At 59.6% G+C, this 19,531-nt stretch overlaps 1 protein-coding gene across 2 annotated transcripts in view; it reads right to left on the bottom strand.

Moving 5' to 3' along the window:
* Nucleotides 1-9,441: 9,441 nt before the first annotated feature.
* The window catches only part of MGAT5B (alpha-1,6-mannosylglycoprotein 6-beta-N-acetylglucosaminyltransferase B), a 75,780-nt gene continuing 65,690 nt past the window's right edge, over nucleotides 9,442-19,531 (bottom strand). For both annotated transcript variants that reach the window (XM_070559899.1, XM_070559898.1), the window contains exons 13-17: nucleotides 19,248-19,394; nucleotides 18,955-19,071; nucleotides 13,288-13,362; nucleotides 11,971-12,227; nucleotides 9,442-11,039 (exon numbers count right to left, since the gene is read on the bottom strand). In XM_070559899.1, the coding sequence (XP_070416000.1) occupies nucleotides 10,841-11,039; nucleotides 11,971-12,227; nucleotides 13,288-13,362; nucleotides 18,955-19,071; nucleotides 19,248-19,394 (795 nt within the window). In that variant the 3' untranslated portion in view covers nucleotides 9,442-10,840. The remainder of the gene's footprint in view (nucleotides 11,040-11,970; nucleotides 12,228-13,287; nucleotides 13,363-18,954; nucleotides 19,072-19,247; nucleotides 19,395-19,531) is intronic.

Consider the following 19,531-nt stretch of genomic DNA (forward strand, 5'->3'; position numbering starts at 1 on the left):
GGCTCCAGAGTGCACTCCATCAATGCTTTTTAATTAACGGATGGGTGGAAACAAGGACACCAAAGGTCAAGCCAGCTGCTGGGAGACTACCAAAATTAGGGATGACTCCTACTACTTTCTGAACCAACCAGAACCAGCTAGAACCGGCTTTGTTTCTTTTATCAAAAATGGAATGGAAATCGCAGGACATCAAAAGGATGGGAACCTGGCCAAAAAGGTTTTGCTTTTCCTTTTTCTCCTGTCCCACGCCAGGCCACCTCACATCCAGATGTTACCTGCCCTGCTTCCAGCCTTCTCCCAAAGGCAGAGTTCCTAAACCAGGGCACCATCCTGGGCCCTGGAGCGTGCTTCCTGAGGAGGCGCAGGCGAGAGGTATGGTCTGCAGCCCTCAGCATGGCCCCTTGGGGACAGCCAGGTGTCCACTCCAGCAGTTGTGGACACCCTTTTAATCTTTTACGACTTCTCCCGCTCCCGGCAGGAACTGGGGGCCCTCAGTGTCACCCAAGGCAGCTTTTGTTAGCCTTTTCTGGGACGCAGGGGGATAAGCATCTCCTGATTTTAGAGAAACATAAAGAGCAAGCGAGCAGAACGGCTACAGATGGTCCACGTTCTCTGGCTGCTCGGCAGCCTCAGCTGGGAGGGGCCCCGGCGCCCTGAGGCGTCCCGTTAGTTCCATCCCGTCCGCCAGGAGAAGGGGAGGATGCAGTCGTTATCCACAGTCGGCAATGACTCACAGCCACACATAGGGGGTTCCCCAGGGTCCTCAACAAGAATAGAACAAGGCTGATGCAGCCGGGAAAGCGAAGAGAGGACCTGGTCGTAGAGAAATGGCGAGCCGAGTGGGAGGCAGGCGGACGGGGAGCCACCTCCAGGCGCACCTGGCCAGGTGGAGGTGCAGGGGAAAGGTTCTCCAGGCCCCACCTGTCCTGGTTTAAGGCTGAGATGCCCAGGCTCCAGGGAGGGGTCCCCAACCTCACTGATCATCAGAAGCCCTGGCAGGGCAGGGTTCAATTGCTGCATTTCTCCTGCCATCTAAACGCCTCTCCATTTTTGGGTCAACTACCGTACCTGGAAGGTCTAGCCCAGAGCCAGGCACCAGGCTAGACTTTAGGACTCTCTGTAGAGAGAATAGAGTCTGATCACCACTCACTCTTCCCTGTCTTTGCTCCACCCACACTAGCCTCTTTCCTCTATCTTACACCTGCCTCAGGGCCTTCGCACAGGCTGTTCTCTGTCTGCACTTCCTTTTGGCTCGCTTCCTCCAGCTTTCTGCCCAAATTGTCATCTCAGCAAGAGCTCTTACTGGCAACCAGGAACCTACCTGCCTACCTTCCACACTCCCCCTCTTTCTTGTAATTTTCTCCATAGCAGGACTAAATATTTGTTTATTGTCTGTCTTCCATGAGGTACAATATAAGCTCTATGAGAGCAGGCACCTTCATTGTGCACAGCTGTAGCCTCAGAACAGTGCCTGGCACACAGTAGCTCCTCCATAGCTATTTGCTGAATGAATGGATGAGTGAATGAGTCACTGTCACTGGCTAGGGAAGGAGCACACAGCGTTGGGTCCAAGGAGGAAAAACCTTCCTTTGGACGCAACTGGCACCCAGGGGCCGTGTGGTCTGAGCTTGGCGTCAGTGGGGTCGTCCTGCCCCCTCATGGAGGGTGGCCCCCTGCTTCCGGCCGTTTGGGTCCCTCCCCGCTGGCGGCCACAGCTGCACAGCCCTCTCAGACTGGAAGGCTCCCCTTGATCTTCGGGGCCCCACCCCTGGACCCCTGCCCCGCTTTCTGGCTGCATCTTTACCCCCATGTCAGGCCCTTTGCTCCCGCCCTCCCGGCCGCCTCCGCACAGTTGGGGTTCTCTGGAGGCGTGGGGCCTCTGCACCGGGCGTCAGAGGCAGCTTTCCTTTCGTACCAAAGTTTACAAGATGCCGCTTTTCAGAATGTCTGAGTGCATAGCCCCCTAAAGGCTTTTTGTGGTAAATGGCTCTCAATAGAGTTTATTCATTAATTTTTTTTTTTTGTTTGAGGAAGATTAGCCCTGAGCTAACTGCTGCCAATCCTCCTCTTTTGGCTGAGGAAGATTGGCCCTGAGCTAACATCCACGCCCATCTTCCTCTGGTTTATATGTGGGATGCCTACCACAGCATGGCTTGCCAAGCAGTGCCATGTCTGCACCCGCGAGCCGAACCGGCGAACCCGGCCGCCGAGAAGCAGAACGTGCGAACTTAACTGCTGCGCTACTGGACCAGCCCCTCATCAATTCTTATTAATTATTTCTTGAGCGATGGCTGGGGGGAGGCAGGACCCCGCTCGGCCAGCAGTCGACCATCAGCTGTCAAATCCTGGGATGACTGAGCCCTGAGGAGCGTCCCTGTCAGCTGCCATCGGGACCGCCTGGGCCTGGGGTGGGAGACGGAGCAGCCTGAGCAGAGCCGGGGCCTCCCAACCGCTGGAGGAAGGACGGCAGAGGCGCCGGGGGGCGGGGCGGGGGGGGGCCCCCCCGCAGCGGATAACCCCCCCAGGGTGAGACTTCCCCTGCGGGCAGCCCCTCCACTGCGTAGTGAGGACTTTTGGCTTCAGCAAAGGGGGAAGAAAAAGAATTACCACTTGCTGGGCAGCGGCTGGGGCGCCTCACACATGGATGAACGCCCTCCCCGGAAAAGAAAACGCAAATAAGACGTGAAAGCCCTGATGGCAGCTCGTGCCAATTCCCACGGCGTAAATACTCCCACAGCGACCAGCTTCAAGATACCCACAATTGAGCAACCGGCTTGTAGAATTCCTGGGAACTTAAAAACCACCTCTGCAAGCCCGCGAGAGCTAGCCCCAGCACGCTGGTGTGTGACGGGATTCAAAACTTCCCTGCCGCAAGGGGTGATGGTTAATTTTACGAGTCAACTTGATTGGGCCCCAGTGCCCAGATATTTGGTCAAATGTTATTCTGGGTGTGTCTGAGTGTGTTTTCAAATGAGATTGACATTTGACTTGGTAGGACTGAATAAAGCCAATGGCCCTCCCCAAGGCAGGTGGGCCTTGTCTAATCAGTTGAGGACTTGAATAGAACCAAAAGGGTGACCTTTCCATGAATGAGGGGGAACCCCTCCCGCCTGACTGCCTTGAGCTGGGGCGTCGGTCTTTTCCCACCTTCAGACTTGAACTGAAACACTGGCTCTTCTTGGGTCTTGAGCCTGCTGGCTTTTGGACTGGAATTTACACTCTTGGCTTATCTGGTGTTCAGGGTTTGGACTCAGACTGGAACTACACCATCAACCCTGCTGGCTGCCTCCATAATCACGTGATCTATGTATATTTATCCATCCTTTTGATTCTGTTTCTCTGGAGAACCCTAACTAATGCAGGGGTAGCTGTGGTCACCAGAATAGACGCCCGTTGAGCAAAGCAGATTGCCCTCCATGGTGTGGGTGGGGCTCATCCAATCAGTTGAAGGCCTGAGTAGAACAAAAGACTGACTTCCCCTCAGAAAGAGAAAATTCTGCCAGCAGATGGCCTTTGGCCTTGAACTGCAACATCAGCGCTTCTCTGGGTCTCCAGCCTCACAGTCCACTCCAGATTTTGTACTAACCCGTCTCCATAACTACGTGAGCCAATTTCTTAAAATAAGTCTCTCTCTCTCTATATATAAATACACATCCTGTATGTGAAGATGTCTGTTCCGCCATGTGCCACATAACGGCATTGTGGTCAGCAATGGGCGACACACAGCGGTGGCCCCATGAGTACCGCACAGCACAGGTGTGAAGGAGGCTGCGCCACCTGGCTTGCCAAGTGCCCTCTGCGACGTTTGCACAACGACGCGTTCCTCAGAACGACTCCCCGTTGTTAAGTGACGCGTGACTCTGTACATATATATACACGTCTATAGATACACACACATCTACTTCTCTGGAGAACCCTGGCTGACACACATGGCAAGAAAGAATGAGGTTGCAGAATTAAAATAGTTAATCAGCTGGTCTTCAGATAAGGAGGTTATTCGGGATTATCCAGGAGGACACAATGTAATCACACAGTCCTTAAAAGTGGAAGGAGGCGGCGGGAGAGCCAGCGTCAGAGAAAGATGTGAGGAAGACGCCACCGGCCACTGCTGCTTTGAAGACGTGGCAGGGCCATGAGCCAAAGGCCACAGGCGGCCTCTAGAAAGACATGGATTCTCGCCGGAGTCTCCACAAGGAACCAGCCCTGCCGAGACTGATTTTAGCCGTGTGGCCCATTTTGAATGTTGACCAAAAAATAATAATAATAATGAAATAATAAACTAGTTTTGTTTTATGCCCCTGAGTTTGTCGTGATTTGTTCCAGCAGCAACAGGAAAGCCATGGGAATCATACTGTCTGCATTTAACCGGACGATGGGCCAAAGCTCGGAGAAGGGAACTCCGCAGGGTCGCAGTTCAGGGCAAGTGTCAAAGTCAGGGTTTGGGCCCAGGGCCGGCGGACGCCAAGGTCCAAGTTGTTTCTTCTGTCCCACCAGAAGCCACTCTTTAAATGCACCCCCCTTCAGCCTAGGTAACTGGAAAGTCTTTCTTTGCAAAACAGAAAATTAAAGAAACCACCACAAACAGCAATGTCCGGGGGAAGGCAGAGCTGAAAACCAGATGGTGAGTGAGCGTGTGAGCTGGCCGCGCAGGCTGAGGGGCGGCGCCAGGCCCTGGGACCCAGGGGCTTGGATGGATGTTGATCCCTCTGTGGAGACGAGGTGTGGCCTTGAGGTTGGTGTGGGGAACGGAGACCCCTTACAGACGCCACCTCAGTGCGAAGGTAGGGCAGTAAACGCCCGCTCCAGCACGGGGAGACAAGGAGGCTGCTCAGCCTTCGTGGAGACACCGCCTGAGCGGTTTCTAGAATTGATGAAAACCAAGCTTCATCAGATTCAGGAAGCTGGGTGAGTCCCAGGCCCTGGACGCTGGTGTCGAAGACATAGGCACTAGCTGGGAGGCCTTGTACCTTTTGGGCTCAGCGCAACACCAAGCACTTGTGCTGGGCAAATGTTTGTTGAATGAATGCATGATGGGGAGAGGGGAACAGGATGGGAAATGAGGATGTGTAAATCCAGCCGTAGACAAGGCTGAGGATTCACAGTGGGGTGGGCACAGATGAGGGATTCTAAGGGACTGGGGGAGGTCTAGGACAAGGGTATCGAGTATCCAGGGGCTCCTCATGTCGCCCCAAGGAGCCCTCCCTTGGCCTAGCCCCCAGCCTCAAACTCCAACAGCCAAATGCCCAATCCCACCGCAGCCCTTGGTACACCTGCTGGAGAAGACCCCTCCCCAAAGGGTCTTGAAGGACGAGGTGGCCGATGGTCAGGCCTGGGCAGCCAGGGCCAGCCGGGGGAACTGAGAGCTGACACAAATGGTCTCTGTTCCGTTCGCTTCATACCCAGCGTCGGGGGCAGCAGCTGCGCTGTTTCTCCAGAATCACGAGGCTCTGGAGCCCAATATTCAAGTAGATGCAGAAGTTGGGCCTGGGCTATTTTTAGCATCATCAGAGGGAGGAGATGGAGGGCTGAATCAAACAGTCCCGGCATCAACCTGGGAAGTCGGGCGCCAGGGACTGCCCTCCTGCTGTAAGCGCCTGCATGTGGGTCCCAGGTGCCCGGAGGCCCATGTCAGGTGTTTATCTGGAGGGTGGGGAGAGACTGGTGTGGTCCACAGTCTGTCTGCATCCCTGGGGCCAATGCTTTTTCCTTTGGGGCTTTAATTGAGCAAGTGCCACGCTTTTTTTTTTTTTTTTTTTGAGGAAGATTAGCCCTGAGCTAACATCACTGCCAATCCTCCTCTTTTTGCTGAGGAAGACTGGCCCTGAGCTAACATCCATGCCCATCTTCCTCTACTTTATACGTGGGACGCCTGCCACAGCATGGCGTGCCAAGCGGTGCCATGTCTGCACACGGGATCTGAACCAGTGAACCCCGGGCCGCCCAAGCAGAACGTGCGCACTTAACTGCTGCACCACTGGGCCAGCCCCCGTGTCACGCTTTTCTGAGAAAAGATGGGCTGGGCTGTGTGCTGGGGCCAGGAGGCCATTCGGCTCGTGACTCAGGACACAGCTCAGGCCTCTGGGCTGGCGGTTACCTCCCTCTCCCGTTAATATCTTTAAAGGCAGCGGAAAACTGACCGCTTCTGTATTGGCTGCTGGAACAATCATCACAAACCCGGTGGTTTAAAACAGCAGGAATTTATTCTCTCAGGGTCTGGAGGCTGGAAGTCCGAGACCAGGGTGTCGCAGGCCGCCGTCCCTCCGAGGGCTCTGGGAAGAACGCTTCCTTGCTTCCAGCTTATGGTGTTGCCGGCTCTCCTTGGCGCTCCGTGGCCTGTGGCTGCGTCACTCCACTCTCTGCCTTTCTCCACGTGGCCTTCTCCCCTGCCTGTGTCTGTGTCCAAATCTCCCTCTCCTTCTAAGGACACCGGTCCCTGGAGGTAGGGCCACCCTCATCCAGTGGGACTTCGTCTTAACCAATTACATCTGCGAACACTCTCTCTCCAAAGGTCACACCCACAGGCCCCAGGGTTAGGACTTCTTTTGGGGGACACAGTTCCGCCCATGACAGCTTCCATCTCATTCTATCCCAGTAGAGTCACCCCCAGCAGCTGCGGCTGGAGGAGACCCTCTGGCTTGGGGTCAGAGAACCTGGCGTCCGGTCTGGGCAGCAGCAGGCTGGGAGCGGCTCTCCCTGGAGCCTCACTGTCCCCACCTGTAGGCACCCGGGGCGATCCTGAGCCCCGTTTACTCAGCACCCACTTCACCTCGCACCCCGCACCCCGCACCCAGAGCTGTAGCTGCCCGGCCTCGTTTCTTCCTCAACCCCGTGTGTCCTGGGGCCGTTTTCCTTACTTCGTGCGGGAGGACCTGGTGCCAAGCAAGGTGAGGCCCCGAGGCAGCAGGCCGGGGTTTCGAGGGTCCTTTGAAGTCGGCCAAGGGAAGGGGGCAGCTGTGGGGCCTGGGCTCAGGAGGGCAGCTCCTCCAGGTTCTGACCCCAGCAGGCCCAGCCCCAGCTACCAGGGGAGAACCCAGAGTGGGGGCTGCCTCCAGGCCCCGCAGGGAGCAGAGGAGACCCTGCCGTCTCCCTCCCACCTCCCTGGTTCTGGGGAGAAGGCTAGTCAGCAGCCTCCAGCCACTCTCTCCAGCCCTGGCGCTTGGGTTCCACTCGGAGCAGCTGAGGCTGGTTGGTCGTGCGTTCTTCGCCCCAGGCTGGACCCAGCCTCTTCTCTCTGCTCCGGGCTCATTGGCTTCCGCAGGCCCAGGCCGGGGCTGCAGGGACAGCAATGTGGGCCTGGGGCTGGGAGGGGCGAGGCTTCCCCTGAGGCCCTGACCTGCTCAGCCCCTCGGGGAGCAGAGCTGGGGGAGCCGAGAGGAGCCATCCAGGCACGAGGGGCCGTGGAAGCCCGATGGGGACACTGGAGGCTCATCGGAAACCCAAGGAGTGCTTCTGAAAACCTCTACAGCCTGGGCCGACCTCAGAGCTTCTGGGTTAACTTGTCTGGGTGCAGCCTGGGTGTGAGGGTGCCTAACGCTCCCCAGGTGATTCCAAAGGCTGTCTCCTCACCTGTGGGTGGGAGGACGAGGTGGCCTTGTGGGGTGGAGGTGAGGCCAGCCCTGATATTTCCTCCGCTGTCCAGTGGTGGGTGGGAGGTGGGGGTGCTGGAGAGGGGGTGGCCAGCGTCCGTCCAGGGAGGAAGGGCTGGAGAGCGGACAGCTCCCTGGCACTGGTGTCTGGCCTTATACCCCAGCTGTAGGTCCTTCCAGGGTCCGACTTCTCTTTCTCCTGCCACTAGCCTGCCCCTCCAGTTTCTCCCTCGTCCCACTCCACCCCACCCCAGCCCACCCGATTAAAAGTTTAAGACAGGGTTCAAAGGTAGTCTCTTGCACAAAGAACTCTTAAAACTCAACAATAAGAAGACAAACAACCAATTAAAAAACAGGCAAAAGACCTGGACAGACACCTCACAAAGAAGACATACAGACGGCAAGTGAGCTCGTGAAAAGATGCGCCACACCCTGTGTCATCAATGACATGTAAAAGAAAAGTCAGTCACAAACAGGTGGGACACCTGCTGCTACCCGCTCGGTCCAGACGGTGGTTGGCAAAGGGTGGGCCGAGGGCCTGCAGGAGTGGCGGCACCTTAGTAAAGACTCGATCCCCAGGCTCCACCCCAGGCCTACTGGCCCAGCAACCTGTTTCCATCAGCTCAGAGTCGGGTGCCAAACTTTGAGAGCCACTGGCCCAGAACACGCTTCTCCACCTCGGCACTCCCGACACTTTGGGCCGGAGCATCCACGTCGGTGGGGGCCGTCCTGTCCCTGTGGGATGTTGACCGGCATCCCTGGCCTCTACCCACTGGATGCCAGCAGCGTGCGCCACCCCCCATGTCAGGACAATCACAAATATCTGCAGACGGGGCCGGCCCGTGGCCGAGTGGCTAAGCTCGTGAGCTCTGCTTCGGCGGCCCAGGGTTTTGCTGGTTCGGATCCTGGGCGTGGACATGGCACCGCTCATCAGGCCATGTTGAGGCGGCATCCCACATGCCACAACTAGAAGGACCCACAACTAAAAATGCACAACTATGTACCAGGGGGCTTTGGGGAGAAAAAGGAAAAATAAAATCTTAAAAAAAAAAAATCTGCAGTCAGTGCCAATTGTCCTCTGGGGGGCTAAACTGCCCGCGGTGGAGAGCCCCTGGCTAGAAGGAAGCCCCTGACTATGGGGAGCCTCAGAGGATCACGTCAACCACGAGCACATCCTGTGGGCTGGGCACCGGGCTAGGATGTCACACTACAGGGTTATTTGATCCTCACAGAAACTTTGAAATGATCACTCCCCACCTCCCCTGACTTCCCGGCCCTGCCCCCATCCACACTGCTTATAAGCTGTGTGTCCTTGGGCAAGTTACTTAAACTCTCTGAGCCTCCATCTTCTCAACTGTAAAATGGGGATATAATAGTACCTATCTGAGCCCATGAAATGACAAACCGTGTGTCAAACTCCCAGGTTGCTGTCTGAAGCACAGTGAATGCCCCGTAAATATTAGCTAGTCTTCTTAGCACAAGATAGCTCAGGTTCTCATCAAGATGCATCTGTGTTCTCTGACCTCACACTGCCACAGCCAGCAAAGGCCAGCCTGAGGAGCACAGAACAGGGTACAGCAAGCAGGGTCCCCAGAGTCACAGCGCAGGGGCAGCCAGGAGGGGCCCGCAGGCCTCTGGTCCACACAGGGACTTGCATTGGGCAGCCCGACGCAGAGAGCACGGGCTTTGTAGACCTAACCTCTCCACGTGCTCCGAGTGACAACCTGGAGCAGAGGCCTGGGGCCCCGGATATCCACCCTCACCCCCACCCCGCCCCCTAGGCACTCACACCCCCCTGCGCTCCTCCAGCCCCGGGCGTCCCAGGAAAAGACGAGAAAGGGCACAGTGCCTCCTCTGCACCTCACATCCCAATAAAATATTTATTATTTCAAGAAATAAATCTTTAAAAAAAGAGAGAGAAAAGAGTGTCTCTATTGCTTTCCCCCAACAGGTCAGGTCCTTGGTGACCACTGAGTTTCTGTGGCCGCAGGGGCTACCCAGGCCAAGAGAGGGCTCTCGGATGGGAGGCATCCTGGTCAGCCCCACGGTGGGGCTGGCCCTCCTCGCAACTCTCAGGGTCCTGGGCTGCCTCCCTGGAAGGGTGAGGGGCGGGCCGAGGTGGTGGGGTCGCCCGGGGAGGGGGTGGGGTTATAAAACTGGGGGTGGGGTGGCAGTGTTTCTGAAGGCCTGAACGTGTTAATCAGGCAGGGCTCGGGGTGCAGGGAAGGGGGCGTCCTGGGGCTGGGGCAGGCATGCTGCACAGAGAGGGCCATTGGATCCGGAGGTGGTCTGAGGCTGGAGGAAGTCGTAGGCGGGGACACGAACGCAGCGGTCGGGGGTGGGGGTGGGTACCTGGGGCTCTTGGGCCTGGGCAGCCAGGAACCAGGCCAGGAGTGTCATGGGCTGCAGCTCCAGCCCAAGCCTTTGCCTCCAAAAGATGCTGGGGGAGGGAGTGGGGGGTCAGCACCTGTGGAGCAGCTGCCCCCAGAGTGGGGCCCAGAGCCTGTTCTCAGAGGCTGGGGGCGGGGGGACGGGGGAACAAATCCACGCTCTGCAGTCACCGTCATGCCAGGACGGGCTTCAGGAGGAGCCCACGGTGAAGGGAGTTGGAACAAGCAGGAGAGGAAACAATTCAACCCGGGGTCTGGGTGGTCCCTGCACCCCCAGTGTCGATGTGCACCCCAAGTGTAGAAGCGGGGGGAGTTTGAGAAAGCGGAGGGTAGGGCTAAGAGGAGGCCTTGCCCCAGTCCCCTGCTCCTTCTGTCCACACCCCAAACAACTCCAGAGGGACAAGGCTGAGCCCTCACACACCACTGCCCACTCCCTGGACCCTTTGGCGGGCCATGGGGTGAGCATCGCCCTGCTCCCTCTCTCGTCTGTCCAGAGCCCCCTTCCTGAGCCCAAGAAGGACCAGGGCCCTCTCTTCATTTGGTCCAGAATTGGCCTTGCACAAAGCAAGGGGCCTCTGATCACCAGCTCCTGGGTCAGTGGGACCCTCTGACCAACATCATGTCTGCTTGGCCACGACATGGCCCCGAGCCCCCCACATGAGAGGGAGGAGCCTGCTCAGGGTGGGCGCGGGGCAGTCGGACCAGCTGCCCTCTCCCTAAACCTAAGTGCATGCCGGCTCTGCCCACTTCCCGGCTGAGGAAGGAAGCTCCAGCTCGGGGCGTTGAGGGGAGGGCAGGTCGCTGGAGCTCGGAATCTGCTGGTGCTTTCTCCTGTGGCAGCGAGGGCCAGCCGGGTGGGCGGCCTCACAGACAGTCCCGGCACAAGGCCACTTGGCCCTTGCGGAAGTCCCGGCACGGGCAGAGCCGATGGTACTTGGTGCTGGAGCCGGCGCAGCTGAAGAGCAGGGGCTCCTTCTGCAGGAAGCACTCCCGGCCGGGCTGGGCGAAGGCCGGGTACAGGTGGTTCATCTCCGACTCGGTGCTGTCACAGGGCACCTGCAGCCTGGGTGGACACCACAGGCAGCGGGCACTCAGCGGGCGGGGCGAGGCGGGGCCACCCCAGCCTGGTACCGCCCACTCCCCCACTCTGGCCCATCCCATCCTGGACCACCAGCCCCAGAAGGCGATGCTTCCAGGAGCGCCAGCACAGACCCTGGGCTGCAGCTCCTTCTCCCACCTGCAATGAGAGGAGGAGGGGAGGGTGGCCAGGAGGCAGACCCCTCAGGAGGAACCCTAGGCAGCTTTCACGGCATAGACCTAGCAGATGCCCAGACAGGCTGGCCAGGGGCTGAGGGAGGGGTAGGGGAGGGCAGGGAGCTTCCCCTGGTGGCTTGAGGCTGAGGCTTTGCCAAGAGTATCGCAGCTGTGACATGGATACCTGCCTGGAAGGTCCCTTCTGGATCCTTCCTGACTCACGTTGTCAGTGCCTTTGAGGCAACTGCAAGCCTACTGACACTAAGCCCGCAGAGCAGATCCCCGCCCGGGCCTTTTGCGCCATCCTGTCGCCCTCCAGTGCTGAATCAGACCCTGCTCTGCTGCTATTCATAGGGCTTTCATGGCCGGTTGTTTCGCAAGTGGGTGGCCAGGTCCTTCTTCCTAGCCTGTCTAGTCTGGAGGGTCCGCTGAAACCTGTCCGCCATGGGGGAGCCTGCTGGTGTTCGAAATACCGGTGGCAGAGCTTTCAGCATCACAGCCACACGCAGCTGCCACAGTGTGACAACCGACCGATGCCGGTGTGGTTCCCTGACTGGGAAACAAACCCGGGCCGCCGTGGGGAGAGCGCTGGACCTTAACCCCTAGACCCCTTGGCTCACGGGAGGGCATTAAATCACCACGCTGCTGGCAGGGCCGGGGCGAGGTGGCTATGGGAGGGAGGAGCTATGGGTGAGCCGGGCTGGGCCAGCCGAGGAAGGGGTGGGGCGGGGCTCACTCACTTCTGGAAGGCGTCCTGGCTGTTGAGGAAGGGGAAGAAGGAGGGCTCGCAGATCAGCCCATGGTCCAGGCAGGCGTCTGTGCAGGCCCTCCCGGCGGCGGCCAGCCAGGCCCGGAGTGAGTGTGCTGGGGGCCAGGCACCGGGGGCCACGCTGGCGTTTTGCGCCCACTCGAGATGGGTGGCATTGGGGGCCAGGACGAAAGGGCTCTGCGGGGCTCGGGTCCCTGGAGGGGCAGGGCCTGGGGCCGCACAGAAGTCCTGCCCAGAGGAAAGCAGTGTTAGAAGGGGAAACGGGCCACAGATGCCACTGGCTGCCCTGGGGGTCGTGGCTTGTGATTACAGTAATGGTGACGGCAGCAGCGCTGGGAGTTCCCGCCACGCCAGGCAGCCCGCCACACGTTGCTGCACCGCACCCAATGGGGATGAACACATCTCCAGCTATCTTACAGGGAGGAACCTGCTCAGGGCCTATGGCTGGACAGTGGAGGCCTGTCCGTGTGCTGTCCACCCTGTGCTGTTTCGCTGCTGGTCACACTTGGGTTAGGCTCAGGGTCTCCACCCCGGGGCCCATGCGCCCTGCCTGTGGTGGGCACAGGGATGGGACTGCAGAGTCTGGGAGCTTCATGATGACACCCCTTCCAGTGGCTGGGACCCGAGGCCCAGCACCACAACAAGCCCTCCCTCCTGGGGCCTCAGTATCCCGCCTGTCAAGTGATGGGCTGGAACACTCTCTCAGTCCCTAATGTTCGTGGGTAGGGGGCAAGGGGTGGACAGAGGCCATCTACTACCTGCCTGAAAATCTAACAGCCCCACCTGGTCCCGCAGGCCACAGGCCCTGTCCCGCCCTTCCACGCATCATCATCAGGAGAGCCGGGCCTGGAAGAACACGCTCCGCCTGTGGGCCGTGTGGCGGCTCAGGCCCCCGGGGCTCAGGACCCGACAGCCCTTCCCCTGGGATCTCAGGGCAGAGCTCTCAGTCCCACGCCCCGTCTCACCAACTTGCCCAGGGGTGGGGGGAGTGGGGGTCTTCCCTACTTCTCATTCACTCAATCAGTTGCCAGACTTCGAAACAACTTTGTTACGAAAGTGAAAAAGGCAAGTCTCTGTGTTTCCGTGTTATGACACGGGGTTGGGGGCTCCAGAGCTGGGGGCCCAGGTCTCCGAGTGGTACCGCTTCCCCCGCCCGTCTCCAACCACTGCAGGAAGGCGGGGGTTGATGGACGCAGCACCCTGGGCACTGGTGGCCCCTCCTCTGGCCTGATGGGGTTGGGGTGGCGGGCCCCCATCCCTGGGGCAGAGAGCAGAGCGCCCCCCCTACCTGGTGCTGGATGTAGGCGTGGATTCGCTCCAGCATCCCCTCACAGGTGTACTCGTAGGGCAGGTAGGGATCTACCTGTGGGAGAGATGGGCAGACATGCAGCAGGAAGAGCCCTGGGTCCCCAGACCTGGCTGCCGGCACTGGGACAGAGAGCTAGGCGGCTCTAGGACCAAGAGGCCAGCTCACCCCTCCCCACCCCCATCCCAGCTGCCCTGAGCTCCGTCCCCTCCTGGGCTAGGAAGCCTGCTCTTCCCACACCAACCCAGTAGACTCATCCCCCACTCTTAGGTGACACCTCCTCCAGGAAGCGGTCTCTGAGCACCCCCCACTCCTGTTCCAGGGGCACTGTCCCCAGCGTAGAATTAGTGCCTGTGTCGTTATTTGTGATTTTGCCCTCGTGTCCCTGAGGTTACGAGCCCCGGCGGGCTGGGACTGTGACTCCTCACCATGGAAGCCCTGGTGCCTGGCACAGTGCCTGGTATACAGTAGGTGCTCAGGAAAGACCCGTGGAATGAAAGAGCATCCCAGCTCTGCCTGTATCCTGCCCAAGACGTGGAATGTTCACACAAAAGGGACAGAGGGGTGAACCGCGGGCCCTCCAGGGCCAGTCAACTGACCCCATCTCTTATCAGCAGAGTGAACACGAATTATCTTTCAGAAAAACTGCAAAGTCACGTAGCCAGGGCACGCGCGAATGAAGAAATTGTGACCTGAAACGACCTTGGGACCAAAGATTCTCCTTCCACGGAACCCAAGGACCAGAACACGACTGGACCTTGAAAGTCGGACTCTTATCAGAAGCGAGGGGTCCATCGTTCAGGAATATCCAGTGTGCAAATTTCTTCCCCACCTCATCAAAACGTTTAAACGTTTAGAACCTCACCATAAATGCTTGAAGCCCACCAATCAGAGCCTGCCCCACCAGCATTTCCACGTGCAGCCCGTTCTCCCTAACCTCTTAAATTTCCCCCCAAATCCTGAATCGCGGAATCAGATCTGAGGGCGCACGCCGCCTGTCTCCATGGACATCCTTCTCTCAGAATAAAAGCTGATCTCTCCCCCAAAGGCGGAGGCCATAATTAATTGGCTTGTTCATGCGCGTCGGGCAGAGAACCCCAATTTTGTGCAGTAACAGGGGCATCTCCCAGTCGGGTGGAATGCGACGACATTTGTAAAGCGTCCTGCCCAGGCCAGGCACCTGAAGCTACACAAGATTCCAACCCCCAAACAGAGGCCACACCCCGCCTGTCTGACATCCAGCAGCCATCAGCAGTGGGGGACGGGAGCGGACAGATTGAGTAGCTGGGCCCGTGGAGCGAGGAGGACAGAGGGAAGAGGTGATAAAGGGGGTGTCCACCTCCCCTGAGAGGGCACCCCACCTCCTCTCCACTCTGCTCACCTGCCCACCCCACCCCTGTTTACATCGACCCCCACAGCCCAGCACACACCACCCTGGAGGAATCTGTCGGCAGGATGGGCAGGAAGCAGGACCGGGGTGACACAAGGACACGGGAAGGACCCATCCCAGACGCAGAGAAAGGTCTGTTTTGGCCTCCAACCTCCCCATTCCCGACAGGTGTGTGCGTCGGCACCACACCCGGCCCAGCCCAGCCTGTCTCCCATTTACGCCGTTTTCCTGCCAGCAGCTCCAGATCGGGTAGTTTCAGCCCAGGTAGGGAAATCCTACAGTTCTGCCCGACTCCACAGCCCCCTTCTTCCTCATCAGGGACGGGCAGTGTCAGAGGTCCGCTGGGGCCACCCTGGGTCCTGCTTCCTGTACACCCCACCTCGACAGGCTGGAGGCCCGCCCTGGGCCCTCTGGCCAAGTGGATGTCCTGATGCTCCAGCTGAGGAGGGACCCAGGGACGCAGCAGCCGCTGCTCCCCTTGAAGCTGGTCCAGGCCACCAGAACTGATTCTCGGGACAAGACCCTTTGTTCCCTGTTCTGACTGCACCCACACGTGAGCAGCTGTTCTTAATACTGAGGTGGTTCCAGATTCCCAGAGAATCCCCCGCTCCAGCGTCCAGACACCTTCACAGCCCGGCACCCGGCGCAGCCTTTCCAGCGCTGAGCTCCGCCCGGCTCGGGTCCCAGCGGATGGCCCACGAAGGCCTGCAGCCAGTGGCTGCCTGGGGGTCCCCGGTACCTCTGGGGGTGTCTCTCAGGGACAATGCTTCAAACCCTGCTTATGATAAAACCCCCCAGAGAAGAAACTTCCCTACACATTCGCTCTGTCTGGTCCGCCCCCGAGTCACTCCCCGCTGGGGTCTGAGCTGACTCGCACGATAATTCAGAGGCCCCTGTGCGAGGGGAGCGCTCAGCCAGCCACGTCCCACCTGCCACGAGCCTCCTGCCTGCGCTGGCCTGCCTGGAAATTACCCCCATTAGGCCTAATCACAGGTGCGAGTGTGGGAATCGGAATGACAGAGTGACAGGTGCGGCGCTGCCGGCCTGCGGGATCGAGCGGGGAGGCCAGCACTGGCACGGTCTTCTCAGTCTCCTCCGCCACGGCCTCACCCTGGAAGGAGAGATGCCAACAGGCAACCCCACCGAGGCCCAGAGGCTATGGAAAGGAGCCCCCAGAGCTGGGGGACAGCTGGGCTGGGTGCCTGTCCCCCTCCTCTTCTCCTCCCCTCCACTACCCCCTCCCAGCAGAGGCCCGTGACTCGCAAAACAAGCTGCGTCCCCTGATGGTGGCCCTCATTTGCTCTCTAGGCTGCTGCCAGCTGTCCCTAAATCAGTTTTCTGAAACAGGATTATCAGAATTGCCCAGGGCCCTTGCTTAAAATGCAGATTCCAAGGCCACACCCAGTCCTTCTAAATCAGAAGATGGGGAGGGGCCCAGGAATCTGGTTTTTTTCTTTCTTTTTTGGGTGAGGAAGATTGGCCCTGAGCTAACATCTGTGCTCATCTTCCTCTATTTTGTACATGGGTTGCCACCACAGCATGGCTTGATGAGCGTGTGTAGTCCACGCCCAGGATCCGAACCTGTGAACCCTTGAACTCCAGGCTGCCAGAGCAGAGTGCACGAACTTAACCACTACCCCACCAGGCTAGCCCCCCAGGAGCCTGCACGTTAAACACCTCCAGGTGATCCCTGGGTTGGGGTGCAGTGTCTGAGAGGCAAGAGGCCAGGGAAGGGCGGGCTGGTCAGGGTCCAGCTGTGGGTCTCAGCTTGGGGGATGTGCAATGTCTTGGGTCCTTGACCTTCTTGTTATGGTAATTTTCAATTAACTAATTAACAAAATTAAACAGATGTTCATGTAAAAAACATCAAAAGGAAAAACAATGAAAAGTGAGCTTTCCTCCGGACCCGACAGACAGCCAGCCCCTTCCCGGGGCAGCCGCTGTGAGCAATTTCCTGTGTCCAGCCAGAAATCACGTGTGCACGGCCAAGCACACTCCGTGCACAGCCCACCGCCTGGAACACCCCTCGTCTTGTTCTGCGCAGGGGTCGGCCCTCCACGCGGCTGCGCGGCCTGCTCACTCAGCTGAGCAACGCGTCCTGGGGGTCAGCCGGACCTGAGCCCTGGGGGTGTGCAGAAGCCTTGGCGGCGCCCCCCTGCCCCCTGGGGTAGAGGCCTTGGAGAATTGCTTTTGCAAGAGGAGGGGAGAAGGGGCGGGAGGAGTGTGGGGCGGGGGTGCCCTCCAGGGCAGCTTCCCCTCCCGCACACCGCGTGCCATGGGGGGGCCTTCTGGGGGCGGCATCCACCTGGGAGGCAGAGGGCTGGGCCGCTGCTCCGGCTGGGTGGGCCGTCTCTTCTGCACCGAGGGCCCCTGAAGAGCCCCGCCTAGGGCCGTCTGGAGGAGAGGCAGGCCAGGGTGCTGGGAGCTGGCCCCCCAGGCACGCCGTCGGCCAGCCCCGCGTGGAGTGGGGGTAAATGCAAGTTTCCTTGCTCTTCCGCTCCCAGGGTGGGACAGCCTGGGATGTGATCCGCCCCACCTCTCCGAGGCCCCGCCGGCCTGAGCGCTAGGTGACCGGCTGGATGACACCCCCGTCTCACTGTCACCCCAGGACCTTCCTTCCTGGGGTCACCTCCCAGGTAAACGACTCGGCTTAAATCGCTGCCTGGGGGCCTGCTCCTGGAGGACCCAGCTCAGAGTCCGAGGCTGAGGACCCTGCGGCAGCGGAGGGACCGTTCTGGAGCCGATGCGTCCGGGGGAGCGGGGGGCTCTCCCCACCGCTGGTGGAGGTCCGGGGTGCAGCCTCTCCGCAGGTCCGCCGGCCACGCCTGTTTCCACTCAGGACGGGCGTGGCCAGGGCCCAGTGATGCTCCTGGCACTTTCACTAGAGAAACTCACACCCGGACAGGAGGGGAGGACGAGGATGTGAGCAGGGGAGGAGAAGGCGGGGCGCGGCGGGAGTTTCCCGGGCGGTGCAGAGGGGGAGCTGAGGCTGGGGGTCCCGAGGTGGAGTGATTGACACAAGGGACACAGGGGTTGTTAACAAAATGCAGCCCTGCCTCAGGGTCAGGATGACCAGGTAGGGCCCCGGGCCCAGAGTTAAGCCTGAAGACCCCATGGGGGTCTACCCCTGCCAGCCTCTGCCCTTGAACATGGCGGTGCCCCAGCCCCCCGCAGCAGACACCAGGGCAGCCAGGTGTCCTCCCCGGGCACCGCCCTCCCTTGCAGAAGGAACCGGAATATCCCGTCCCTCTTCCCTGGTCGCGGTAGCCCCAGCCCCACCGAGTCTAATGTTCCCCAATTCTGCCCCAGGGCGCGCCCTTTGACCCAGTGCTGCGCAGGGGGTGGTGGTGGGGGGGGGTGGGGGGGTGGGGGGGGTGGGGGGGTGGGGGGGTGGGGGGGGTGGGGGGGTGGGGGGGGTGGGGGGGGGTGGGCACACCGGGCAGGGTGGTTGTTTTTGCTCAGCCTGGTGTTCCAGCTACAGCGCGCCAAGGGCCCAGGGGTCACAGCGAGCAGAGCACGGTTCACGCAGTCTGACCCTCCCCAGACGAGGGAAGTGCAAGAGCACAAGGAACCATCGGAAGCCGCTGAGTTCCCGTGGAGGAGATAAGCCGCAGAAGCCCCTCCTGACTCTCAGCCCACCCGCACGGGTGCAGCCACACCACAGGCCCTCACACTCACAGAAGGAGAGCGGAATGCTCCACCCTCTTGCTACTCAAAGGGTGGCCCCTGGGCCAGCACCACCGGCCCACCCCAGACCTCGTCAGAAACACAGGATTTCAGCCTCACCCCAGCCTTGCTGAACCCGAACCTGCATTTTACCAAGATCCCCAGATGACCTGTGTGCACATTCTACTTTGTGATGTGCTGCTAACAGGCCACAGACCCACACCGACATCAGATTTCAAAGATTCCCCCCCTGCATTTACTCAGCACCTAACTTGTGCTAGGAACGCTCACAGAACCTGGCCCCCAAAAGATGCTCAATAACTTATTCTGGATCCAGGGTTGCCATGTAAGGTTGTGCAGGTTGCCCACTGCACAAAGGTGGTTTGTTTTTGTTTTTTTTCCGTCCACCACCCCCCCCCCCAACCTCTCCCTGAGACACACACGCACATCCAAGTTGGTGAGTGGGTGACTGTGCTCAAATTTGCCAACCCAGGCCTGCAAGTCTGAATTTACCAAGAGGGATGTCTTTTTCTAACAATAGCGAAGACCCCCAGGGTGGGCTGGTGGCGGTCCTGACTGCATCTGAGCCTCACCTGGGTCTTCATGATGGCCTTGATGGCTGCCTCAAACTCGTCCGAGTTGTTGTAGTCGACGGTCCACACGTGGGGCTTGCCAATGAAGTTCTCCGCGTAGGGATGCTGGGAGAAGACCTGGCCAGGGCACAGGGACAGGAGGCTTCTCCCTCTGCCTGCCGGGCCAGGCCGGGCTGGGGAGGCCCCCACCCGTCTGTCCCATCTCTGCCTTCACCCTGTGCCCCAGTCTCCCTCCTCCAGGAAATGCAGGGTCGCCCGTCCACCCTCTCGTGGGGCAGGGCCTTCCCACTCACCTCCCTGGAGGTGGGCTTGCCCCGGAAGAACTCGTGGTTGAGGGAGCTGTGGGGCGGGCTGAAGCGGGACTGCAGGAAGACACAGCCGTTGGCGATGGCCTCCAGCGGGGCGGGGCCCTCATAGGGGAAGCCAAACCCTATGAAGAGCTGAAGAAGTCGGGTGGCACAGTGGTCAGGGAGGGCTAGGCACAGCGGCCCAGGAGCCCCAGGGGGGAGGCTGGGGGTGGGACATTCACAGGAGGCAGCTGGGGCAGCAAAGACAGCCCAGACCAGCCGTGTGCCAT

The sequence above is a fragment of the Equus przewalskii genome, chromosome 10 (genome assembly GCF_037783145.1).
Source record: "Equus przewalskii isolate Varuska chromosome 10, EquPr2, whole genome shotgun sequence".
Lineage (NCBI taxonomy): Eukaryota > Metazoa > Chordata > Mammalia > Perissodactyla > Equidae > Equus > Equus przewalskii.